The sequence below is a fragment of the Pimephales promelas genome, chromosome 1 (genome assembly GCF_988280905.1).
Source record: "Pimephales promelas chromosome 1, fPimPro1.hap1.1, whole genome shotgun sequence".
NCBI classification, from domain to species: domain Eukaryota; kingdom Metazoa; phylum Chordata; class Actinopteri; order Cypriniformes; family Leuciscidae; genus Pimephales; species Pimephales promelas.
The window spans coordinates 10,889,298-10,902,163 of NC_142769.1; the positions used below are offsets into that span (position 1 = coordinate 10,889,298).

Sequence of the window (12,866 nt, forward strand, 5' to 3'; positions counted from 1 at the left end):
ATCCCAGGCTGGCCTCGGGAGGCGCGGTCGTGAACTCTGCCCAACAGTTCTCGGCCGCCCAGAAGTGGACTGTGGCTTTTTTGTCTGACCCTGCGGCTTTCTGCTGCCAACCTTTTTTCCAAAGAGCTGCATCCCATCCCTGAGCACACAGAGCAGGATGGCAGTGTGCAATGCCCCCGTGCCTCGCCACTCTCGTCCTCCTCTGTCTCTGAGGGCGCGGATGGCAGTGTGTGTCGTCTCCGGACCACACCACTCTCATCCCCCTCTATCGCCAGACCCCTGGCAGAGCAGACCTCCGTGGAATGCTTGTCCTTCCCTGGTCGTCTCTGTCGGGGCGTGGAGCTTGACCATGCACGCGCGCAGGGTCGCTATGCCACCCTCACCTGTGCCAGTCTCTCCGCCCCGCTGCCCCTCCGGGGGGACCCCTGTGGCTTGGATGATTCCACTGGATCAGTTTTTGGGGGCTTGGTTAGAGCTCCCCAATCTTTCCCGCTGGGTCACCCAGGCTATCAGGTTCGGCTATGCGATTCAGTTCGCACGGTCTCCTCCCCGCTTCAGGGGAGTCCACTTTACGATGGTCGGTGGCATGCCCCGGTCATGAGAGCAGAGGTTGCCACCCTGCTGGCGAAGGGTGCAATCGAGACTGTCCCTCCAGCCGAGATGAGGTCAGGGTTTACAGCCCCTACTTCATTGTCCCCAAGAAGATCGGTGGGTTACGATCGATTCTGGACCTGCGCGTTTTGAAGCGCACCCTTCACCGGCTGCAGTTCAAAATGCTCACGGCCAAATGCTTTTTCGAATGTGTTCGCCCCAGGATTGGTTTGTGGCGATAGACCTGAAGGACGCCTACTTTCATGTCTCCATTTTACCTCGACACAGACCGTTTCTTCGGTTTGCTTTCGAGAGGCAGGCATATCAGTATGCGGTTCTCCCATTCGAGCTGGCTCTGTCTCCTAGCGTCATTATGAAGATTGTCGAGGCAGCCCTTGTTCCCCTTCGCGAACAAGGGGTTCGCGTCCTGAACTATCTTGAAGACTGGCTATCTAAGCTCACTCTCGAGATAAGGTCTGCGAACACAGAGACCTCGTGCTCCGCCACCTAGCCCGTCTGGCCCTTCGGGTCAACTGGGAGAAGAGCAAACTTTGCCCCGTGCAGAGGATCTCTTGTCTCGGTATGGAGATAGACTCGGTCGCCATGTCCGCACAGCTTACGAGCGAGCGAGCATACTCACTGCTGACTTGTCTTCAACAGTTCGAAGGCAAGAGTGTGGTTCCACTGAAACGTTTTCAGAGGCTACTGGGGCATATGGCATCCGCAGCCACGCCAACACCACTCAGATTGCTTCATATGAGGCCGCTTCAGCTGTGGTTTTGCGATCGAGTCCCGAGGTGGGCATGGCATCGCGGTACGCTCAGAGTTCCAGTAACTCCAACCTGCCATCAGACCTTCACCCGTGGAGGAACCTCAGCTTCTACGGGCTGGAGTTCCCCTTGAGCGAGTTTCCAGGCATGTTGTTGTCTCCACAGATGCCTCTGCCACGGGTTGGGGCGCCATGTGCAATGGGCATGCAGCCGCGGGCTCCTGGACAGGACCCCAGCACCTCATGCATGTCAATTGCCTCGAGTTTCTGGCAGTACGCCTTGCTCTGCACAGCTTCCATGCGTTTCTCAGGGGTCAACACGTACTAGTCCGTTCAGACAATACTGCAACAGTAGCGTACATCAACCACCCTGGTCTACGCTCTCGCCAGATGTTGCAACTCGCACGCCACCTCCTCTTATGGAGTCAGAAGCACCTGAGGTCCCTTCGTGCTATTTACATTCCAGGTGTAAATAGGGATATTTACATCGCACAGATAGATCTGTTTGCCTCCCACGACTCATCCCATTGCACCCTGTATTACTCTCTGACCGAGGGCACGCTCGGATCAGACGCACTGGCGCACAGCTGGCCGCGGGCCTACGCAAATATGCGCTTCCCCCAGTGAGCCTTCTCGCACGGACTCTGTGCAAGATCAAGGAAGACAAGGAGCAGGTCATTCTGGTCGCCCCTGGCCACCAAGACCTGGTTCTCCGAACTGATACTCCTCGTGACAGCACCTCCTTGGCCAATTCCTCTGAGGAAGGACCTACTTTCTCAGAGACGGGGCACCCTATGACACCCTCGCCCCGATCTCTGGAGGCTACATGTGTGGCTCCTGGACAGGACGAGGCAAGTTTGACTACCTTGCCACCTGCTGTGGCAGCTACCATCACTTCCGCTAGAGCGTCTTCCACGAGACACGTCTATGCGTTGAAGTGGAACCTCTTTGTCAACTGGTGTTCTTCTCGCCGAGAAGACCCTCGGAGATGCTCGATCAGTGTCGTGCTTTCCTTCCTGCAAGACGGGTTGGAGCGAAAGCTGTCTCCCTCTACCCTGAAGGTGTATGTGGCTGCCATTGCCGCATATCACAAAGCAGTTGAAGGTAAGTCCCTGGGGAAGCACGACCTGATCATCAGGTTCCTGAGAGGAGCGAGGAGACTAAATCCTCCTCGCCCTCCTCTCGTACCCTCTTGGGACCTCTCAGTGGTCTTAAATGCCCTCCAGAGACCTCCCTTTGAGCCTCTGCAATCAGTTGAGATTAAATTCCTGTCAATGAAGACAGCGCTCCTGGTTGCACTGGCCTCCATCAAGAGGGTAGGGGACCTGCACGCATTCTCCGTTGACGAAGCGTGCCTGGATTTCGGGCCGGCCTACTCTCGTGTTCCTGAGACCCCGGCCTGGATATGTGCCCAAGGTTCCTACCACTCCCTTCCGGGACCAGGTGGTGAACCTACAAGCACTGCCCCTGGAGGAGGCAGATCCAGCCTTGGCACTGCTCTGTCCAGTATGCGCCCTCTGTGCTTACGTAGACAGAACGCAGAACGTGTTTCAGGATCTCAGACCAGCTCTTTGTCTGTTATGGTGGGAGCCAGAAGGGAAGGGCTCTCTCAAAGCAGAGGTTGTGTCACTGGATAGTGGACACCATTGCTTTGGCTTACCAGCAGCAAGGTCGACCATGCCCCCTTGGTGTGACAGCCCACTCCACCACCTCGCTAGCAGACATCTGCAGAGCTGCAGGCTGGGCGACACCCAACACATTCGCCAGATTCTATAATCTCAGAGTGGAGCCTGTGTCCTCTCTTGTACTCGCTCCCCGGCCAGTACTGCACCCGCTCAGGTGTCTTCGCTTGTTCGACATTCCACTCCATGGACTGGATAAGTGCGATTATTCCTCAGCTGAGCCTTCTATTGAAGTCCTGATTTCCTCCAGCACTGTTGATGCTGGTGCCATGGTTCCTGCCAGTAACCCCCACATGTGTATTTTCCACTGTAAGCCTCTCTGAGCATGTGTCTTCCCTCGGCAAGCCACCTTACCACCCCTGGAGTTAAATTTTCTAGCAACCCTATGGGTTGGTGACTCCAGTGTTCTTCCATATGAAGTCCCCTTAAGCCATATGTGTATTCTTAAGTCCTCCCTACAGGTAGGCGTACTGCGGCATATTTCCTCTGAGATATGCTCCCCAGTGTACCTTGGTTTTCCTGTGCTAAGTAGGACTCCTCGTCCGTGTTAAGTTTCACGACAGGGGATCAGACTTTCGCAGGGCACTGGAAGACAGCTGTGAAAGTGGCGTGATTACACGGGGGACCCCCATTCTCCGTCATCCGACGTAACTCGGAGTGACTACGAAAGGGAATGTCTCGGTTACGTTTGTAACCCTCGTTCCCTGAGTAGGGAACGGAGACGTTACGTCTCCCTGCCACTTCCGCTGTACTGCTGGGTAGATGCCTGAGTTCAGTCTCGGCTCCTCAGCGAAGACATACTGCGATTGCATCCGCTTCCTCCTTTTATACTCACAGGGTGAGGTGGGGATACGCTATGCAAATTCCGCAGACCCATGGTATTTCTTTGCCATTGGCTCGTTTTTTTAATACTCGAAGAAGATTGGCTTTCTAGGCGTAACCCCCATTCTCCGTCATCCGACATAACGTCTCCGTTCCCTACTCAGGGAATGAGGGTTACATACGTAACTGAGACGTTTTCTCACACAAACTGCTCGTTTCGTGTCTAAGGCCATTAATGTGTACTTACATTCACGAGTCATTAAATCATGTTTAATTTGGACTTTTCTGTGCATGCTCTTTGAGGTGAACTCAGGGTAGACCCCATAAACTTCCATTATATGACTGACTGACAAGAACGGACCTAAAAATATAAAAATTGGAAATACTGTGGAAACAAAGACACCTACATCTTGGATGTCCTTGAGGTAAGCTAAAACATATAAAAAAATAATTTCAAAGTGAACTTTTCAAAGTAAACCCTTTAATTTAGTATAATTTAAAATTTTCAAGGTTATTTTTCTTTCAACCGTTTTTTTTTTATTGTTGTTTTGTTTTTCATTGTTTGTTCTGAAAAAAATGGTGTTGTTTGAAAGGGATTTATTTTTGTAATATACTGTAAATGCATGACAAAATGTGCAGGTAAACATGATCAGAAACCATTTGAATTGAAACATTTAGAGTTATATATATTAACCCAGTTTATTGAACCATTAGAAAAAAATTTAAAACTTTTTTGCAGACTGTATGTGTTTTTGTTGAGTATTATATTTGATACATCTGGTTTTTATGGCTCATATATGATAAACTGAGAATAAGGTGCTCAAAATAGAGGAGGGAAAAAAGCTCAATTGTTTCATAGGCCCAAACCGAGCAATGCAATTTGGTGCAGAAATTCTGATAGCTTGTAATGTAAATTATAATGTCAATAATATCTTCATAACAGTATAACAGACTACATACATAAAATGCATATAAATATCAGTTATCATCACGTGATTATCTACCAATAATATGTCTGTGTTAGTTTTTATGATGATTTAAAGCTCTCTAGTTTCAAACCATATAATGCAAAGCGATACAATGATTGAGAGATGAACAAATAAACGTTCCTCTAAAGCCTAATGGATCATATATGAACACTCATTTGAACATGATTTTTTTTTTTTTAAAGAAAAAAAAAGAAACATACTTATTGATAATCAAGGTAAACTTAAGTTGCTTTAGTCCAGTAAATGTTCATGTTGAAATATTAAAGATGTCACAAGAAAAGGACATGTGAACCACAACATGAAGGTGGATCTTTTTACAATTAGACTAAAAGGCCTTTTACTTACTAAAAAAAAATTTAATGTAGTAATCAATTGATAATTTAGACGTTTCAATTTAACAATATTTGCATATCAATTACAATATAAGGCTTTTTGTATAGGGTTAATGACCACATGAAATTAAAATGAGAAGTTTGTGGCTTTAAGTCCACCTCTTCTAGCTTTAAGGTCAAGTATTAGTTTTGAGCAGGCAACTAAATATTTACAGAACCAACCTATAGCAAATATACTCAATTAAAATACATAGTCTCTTTTTTTTTCAGGAAAACAGATTCAATATATCAATGATTCATCCAGTACTACACATTTTTGCCCAATCAAGTGCTCACCAGAATAAGAAGAACATTGATTAGGAACTGACAAGCAAGTCATTTTTAAAAAATAGTTCCTTCCCAAACATCCTATTTCAATAAATATGTTAATGCATGAAATAAAACTAAGTTTGTTTAATTTGGGGTTTTAAAAAATGCAATTATCAGAATAGTTGGTCGATGTACACAAAGTTTTCTGATAAGAGAGCAGCATTACTCGTCACTGTCTGTGACTGCTCGGCAATCCGTGAGAGTCAGATAACGTGCCTGGCTGCATTCAGACACGCACAGAAATAGATGCTAAGAAACGTACGTCACGGTGTTGAGACGAAGAGGAGTGAGTCATTCTATAACTAGAGTTATGCAATACCAGCAGCGCAGGGATAATTCAATAATAACAGGTCCCTCCCCCCCCCTATCTCTCTCTCTCTCTCTCTCTCTCTCTCTCTCTCTCTCTCTCTCTCTTTCACTAATGCAATAATGTCAGTTCTTGTACTTCTGTTATTGCTTACTGAATTGCTTAAGTCTCTTTGAGGATCCATAACATCTAAGGCAACAGAATGACAAATCACAGTGTGTGTGTGTGTGTGTGTGTGTGTGTGCGTGCGTGTGTGTGTACACAGAGTTACAAAGTTCTAATTTTAGTTCCCTCCTCCGCACTAAACAGACTTTGATGTAATATTCAGCATGGGAAGGTACATGAGTCAATATTTTTTCTGACTCTATTTAGAGTAACTCTGCCATACGCTGCTTGTATTCAGAGTAACAACGATATATTATTAATGCAGATAATATATTTTGTGATGAATAAAAGGCCACTTAAGTGTACTTAAAGAGAGTACATTGTTTCTTAAAGGGGTCCTTTTACCAAGTGTTGATTTTGTTTTTGGGGTGTAATATGTTTTCATGATTAATTGGTCAAAAAAAACATATTTTTACATCTTCTCTCTCCCTAGTCTGGTTGAACACATCGTTTTCAAAGAAGCCTCTCCTTCCGAAATATGAAATGTGCTGTGATTGGTTAGCTGGCTCAGTGTGTTGTGATTGGCAGCTCTTAACGTATGTTCGGGAAATGTCAAGCCCCTTCATAACCTCTAACACTCAGATTATAAATATTAACGATGGTGCCAATTTCAAACCATTTGGAGCCCGAATCAGGCCCTGACATGTTATTGAACAAGAGGATGCTGAACGGATTTCAAGCACGACTTTGCAAGCACTGATTTCACAGAACGTTTCTAAATGGTCTGTTTTTTTTTTTTGTGGTAATTTTCTTAGATACAATGTTATCCACCATTTAATCATATTTTCCGGAAAACTATCATAATATAAAAAGTAATCGATCACAAAATCATGGACCATTTTCGTAAGGGGTGGTAAACAGGCTTACAAAAGCTAAAGCTTATAAAAGCTAAAGTAAGCACTACATCAATAATGTAATGTTTGCTAGCAAGCTAGCGGAGGCACCTCCGGTGTGGAAATAAACAGCGACAACAACTCTTCCTCTTCTCTAAAGCAGCCCAATATGGCCTCACCCCATTTATTGTGTGCTTCCGAGGGCAGGTTTATGCAAATTTTAGATTTTAAGATGTCAACAAGCCGGGAAGAAGCTTGTTTAACCCTCAGGTTTGTTTGTTTGTGTTTTTTTCTTGCTCGATCCCCATGTATGAGGACGAGTGTAACGCTTGAGTGGTTTTCAAAAAAAAAAAATGCTGGGAAAGATCAGTTCTACAGCAAAATATAGATGGGCAAACAAGGTGGATGAGGAAGAAAAACAGGATAAAGAGAGATAAAGTGAAAACTAAAGATATAAATAGATTTTTTTTTTTTTTTTTGGTAAGTTTGTGAGAGCTATTTTTTGTTACATTTGGAGGCATTTCTTTTAGTTATTTATTATTTATTTATTTTTCTAATACAGAAGACATTATTTCTATCATTATTTCATTCATTATTTTTTTAATCTGTCATAATAAAACATGTTGAGACATGAATATGATCACCCTAGTATATTATTCTATTATTATTTCTGTTTAACATTAAGCGCCATCTAAAGTCAGGGAATGAATTTGCATGTTCACTCGGCTCATCGTCAGCGAAAAACGCTTGGGTGTGAACACAAAAAACGCGTTGAAAAACGCTGACGAATAACGCGCGCTGATATTCGTCCCGGTGTGTACGGGCCTTAACTAAAGGTAATAAATTTAAATCATAATCAAGGACCCAAAGTCAGTTAATTTGTCCTATTAATGTCCTATTAATGCTGAAGTACATTTTAAATCATTGTTTTAATGATATTTTGTCATGCTTAAATAAGTACTCTTATTTCAATGTATTGACTATCATACTAAAGAACATGTAAAGGGCCTAACTATAATTTTAACTGTTGTGTTTTATTTTATATTACATTTAAAGTTAAAATGTATTAAATATACTAAATTGCAACTTCATCCTTACAAAGGTGCTATAGCTACAAATTGTATTTTAATTTAATTTTGTATTTTGCATTAAAGCTTATTTCAGCAGTACATTTTAACAATATTTCAAAGACGAGAAGTAATCATGAAATGTCATGTAAAGATTTACTTAAGTCATACTTAAGCGGATCCTAAAACTAGTTACATTTAAAGCGGCAGTCCAAAGCTTTTTTTTTTGAGTTAAAAAATTATATAAAATACATATTTGTGAAAATACATAACCAGCTAGTGTTCAGTGCTATCTGTTTGGCTTAGCTCTATTCAAAGCTGTAGACTTGTAATAATGTTTTTAATTCCAGTGGTACTGGTGGATTTCCGTAGCCTGACTACATCAGACTTCCTACTTCCACTAATTTCATTTTGCTCCTGTAGTAAGTTTGGGATAGCAGCCTATCTTTCAGTTTTCCAGCGGCCTTCGGATGGCCGGCCAACAAACAGAGGGTGGGCTGAGAGCCGTGATGTAGACGCTAAGCACCAAGTTTTACATTGTTGGTTAGAGAAATCGAAAACCAAAACGGCCGCGGAAATGGGAAACGAGACACTAGATGCATGCATGCACCTTTCTTTTCCCGTCCTTAACTATTTCCATGTCATGCTGTAATCTTGAAATTAAGTTGCAACATTTCCGACAGACTCGTGAGGAACAAAGAGCTGTGTTTAAAATATCTAATCCTAAGTTTGAGAGTTGGCTACAAATATTTTCTTAAACAAAGTTTAGAGGCCGTGATTGTACCGTGGATGCGTAGATTAATTTAGCATAATCTGCGAAAGTCGTTTACAGCCATGTTCACTCTGGTTTTTCGGTCGCATCATCAAGTGTTTTCATAGACAGTGGCCTGAGATTTCGTGTTTTCAGACGATCTGTGGGGATGGATAACCCAGTTTTCCATTAGTAAACCAACCCTCCACACACAATGTCCACACATGCTTCAACACAAGCTTAATCACATGCAATTTCAGGAAAACACTGATACTGTCTGTGTTGGATTGCCTGAGTTTTTACTTCCACATTGATGGATCCTGAAAAGGCTGTGCAACTGTATTGACATTTTCTTCATGATTCTGGTACTGCTCTAACCACACTGTGTTATAGATTTTGCCTACAGTATAAGCAGATGTGTTTATTGTTCTTTTGGTTTGAAGGTTACATTAAAGTTCAAATGGTATTTTGACCTTTTTTCAAGCTACATGTTACAAAATGCTGTGTTAAATAGTGAATAATAGTCTGTTAAAGGGAGTTACTGTGCAGTACTGTACGTACTGGAGTCACTATATTCCCCATATACTGTCACAACATAAAAATAAGCAAAGATTGCAAATTAATAAATATTAAGAACATATTTTTTTCATTACACATTGTACTTTTACTAAATAATGAATAAATAATGTAATGTTAAGACACTTGCATTGATAAATTGTATTATAGTTTAAATGTAGTGCTTTTTCGACCCACCTAAGTAGGATTTAAGTGCATCTTTATATGTATTTTCATAATTACGAAAAATTGAATGTAATTTCTATTTAAAGTTGAATGCCATATCTTTTATATATTTGTATTTGCACATTTGTAATGATTACGTTGCAATTAAGTGTCTTTAGAATATATTAACTTTAAATGTAATATTGAATAACACTTAAGTATGTTACTTAACACATCAAAATAAGTATACTTTTTAAAAGCATGACTAAATATTATGAAAGCATAATGAATTACAAAATGTAAAACATTTTAAAAGACACTTAATTGTGTTAAGAAATATTTAAGTGCACTTATTTTTCACAAAGGATACACAAAAGGTTAACAGATGTGTTCTATCGAATGTTACTATATCAGGTATGTTAACATGGCTGAATATGGCTAATCAGCATCAAGGACCCTATTTCACCAACTTTATTTTTAGAAATGGCATACAGTTTGTTTCATATCCAGTGAGTGAAATGAAACATGCTCACTTAGCTGGGAAAAGATCCTGGGAAAATGTGTTATTCCAAATCACTCACTCTCTTTTTGGACTATTTTTCAGGAAAATTCCGTGAGAAGGCGTCCATCCTTCACAAAATTGCCAAAAAGAAATGCCAAGTGGAGGACTCAAATGGAGTTGCTGGTAAGTGGTACAGTTTGAAAAAATAACATGCATTAATAAATTCAATACTTACTAAGGTATTCCTGGTAAATTATGTACTGAGCCTTTCTCTGTTAAATTTGCCATTTCATGTTAAATGAAGACCCAGCTTTTTTCAACCAATTTCAAATTAGCTTCTTAAGATAACAAATGCTTGCGGACTTTATAGAAACAAAATAAAGTATCATAATATATTTAAATCCCATAATATAATTTGTGTGTTGAATACACTTTCATTTCAAGTGCAAAATTATGCTAACAGTTCCATATTAGCATATTAGCATCAAAAGCAGGGCATTTGAGAGCACGCAGCTTCTTTGATGTGACCACAGTCTGTTCAGAACATCTTTAACCCTTTCAAATCAATCTACTGCACTTTCTCCATCCTTTTTTTTTTTTTTTTTTTTTTTTTTTTGATCTGGTCAATATGTATATGATATAATATTATGTAAAACTTCAGAATGTTAGAGTTTGATCGGTTGTGGAAATTACGGTATTGGGGAAGTTCAAAATAGGAATATCCAGGCCTGGTAAATTAACTTTCTACATGCAACACCACTTACCCAATCTGACTATACATAAGTCTGATATAAATGTAAACTTGACAATATCTTTTAAAGGGTTACTTCACCCAAAAATGAAAATTCTGTCAGTATTTACTCACCCTTATGTTGTTTCAAACATCTATGTGTTTATTTGTTCTGCTGAACACAAAGGAAGATATTTGGAAGAATGTATTAATCAAACACATCTCAATCCCCATTGACTACCATAGTATTTTTCTTACTATGGTAGTCAATGGGGATTGAGATCTGTTTGATTAAAACATTCTTTCAAATATCTTAAGAGGTTTGAAACAACATGAGGGTGTTTTCATTTTTGGGTGAACTAACCCTTTAAAGACACTGTGTTTGTGGTGTAAGGTGCTGAAAAACAGCGGCTAAAGACTAAAGTATCTTAGACCTGCCTTAAAATGATTTTATTTGGGGACTTTTTTTGCATGTGCCATTTATTTTATTTATTTGTCCATTTAGTACATTTCCTGTTTGTGTTATAGATAAAAATCTGCCAAACAGCTCCAGCGTCGAGGTGGACGTAACTCCACCCATGAATGGCACCGCTGGACAGGATGGCGATGCGGTGAGTTGTTGATACTAATCATCTGACGACTGAGAGGCGAGCAAGATCTTTTAAGCGAGCAGCTTCAAGCTATGTTGTTCTCTTTTGCTCCGCATCACACTACACCACACCACACGATAACGCTGGATAATAATAAATAAATAAAAATAATAAAAACTTGCGTGCCGTTGTAGTTCAACTTTATTCTGTTATGTGGTTTATTTTGATAGGTGAACTGAAGTGTTAAGTGGAGAGCTAAACGAGAGATATTGTTATTTTGCCCCTACGCTTCACCGCCGTGCGTGTTCTTTAAGAGAAACACAGTCTTTTTAGCTGGCCATTATAAATTGCTATTTTTCTGCGCTAAACTAGTGAATTTTCCCAAGATATATTCAGAGATGATAAACAAGATGTTATAGAATAATAATTTAATAAAAACCCAATTTTGACAAAAAACTGACATTCAATCTAGACCTTACTGAAAACGTACCAGCGCGACATCTGACGGGTTTTCCCATCGCATCACACACACACACACACACATATATACTGTATATATATATCAATGTCATACAACAAAAAATGTCTGGGGGCTATAAAGGTTTTGGGATTGAAATGATCATAAAGGCTAGTTATGGATTGTAACTTAAAATAATTGGCTGGCTTGGAAAGTGTTAAAAAACAATAACTAATAAAAATGCCCAAAGAATAACAAAATAAAAACTGACAAAAAAAAAAAATAACATGAAAATGTCAAATATGCTAATAAAAACGAATCCAACATATTAATAAAACTATAATAGCATCTCAATGATGCTAAAATAACACTGACTCGCACACACTACTGTACGCACCGTGATTTCAACACAAAAATAGGACAGAAAGTGAATCATAGCGCTGACTTTGGAAACAGAAGTGAAGGCCAAGTCACGGCAGGACTGAAAAAAAAAAACTCACGCTTATTATGACTCAATGGAAAACACATTTGGTTGTCTCTCTCCCGCTGTACTGTCTCTCACACACACACACACATACGCACTGTCCTGTGTTCAGAAGATGAAGCGTTCTCATCCTCTGCCCCCTGTTGGCACGGCAACATGCCAGCAGAACAGACGGCACAGCATGCATGCAGGCTGAGAGAGACCCTCTCAATGTCACCGTGACTACCCGGTCACAAGAGAACCATCCTTCATAGACTGTGTACACACGCACGATAGATCGGTGTGTGAGGCTGGCATCTGTCAACAAACATAACATGGGTTTTTCTTGAGGCATTGCCATAAGCAAGTCAAGTCAAATTTTTATTTAGCGCTTTTTTCAGTACTATGCAAGCTTGTTTCTGCCAAGGAATACAAGTGTAAAAAGGGTAATTGTGACTTTTTTTCTGCAATTACGAGTTTACAGTTTCTATCTCACAATTCTAAAAAAAAAAGTCTGGTATTATGGTGTAATTTGTGTTATCTCCATTAAAATATTAGTTCACAAATCTGAAATAGAAAGTAATTAAAACTTCATCAGATCTGAAATAGAAAGTAATTAAAAGTGTACAAAAAATAATTTCGTCCTCACTGTCTCGTTTTTGTTTGTGTTGATTTGGATAAGCTGTCGTTTCTGAAGGTCAAGGCATATTTTTGTTGTACTGTACTG

The 12,866-nt window shown here is 40.8% G+C and overlaps 1 protein-coding gene across 4 annotated transcripts in view; it reads left to right on the forward strand.

Moving 5' to 3' along the window:
• slc24a2a (solute carrier family 24 member 2a) overlaps positions 1–12,866 on the forward strand; it is a 105,902-nt gene that overhangs the window by 61,636 nt on the left and 31,400 nt on the right. For all 4 annotated transcript variants that reach the window (XM_039669757.2, XM_039669759.2, XM_039669760.2 and 1 more), the window contains 2 exons: positions 10,002–10,082; positions 11,158–11,240. In XM_039669757.2, the coding sequence (XP_039525691.2) occupies positions 10,002–10,082; positions 11,158–11,240 (164 nt within the window). The remainder of the gene's footprint in view (positions 1–10,001; positions 10,083–11,157; positions 11,241–12,866) is intronic.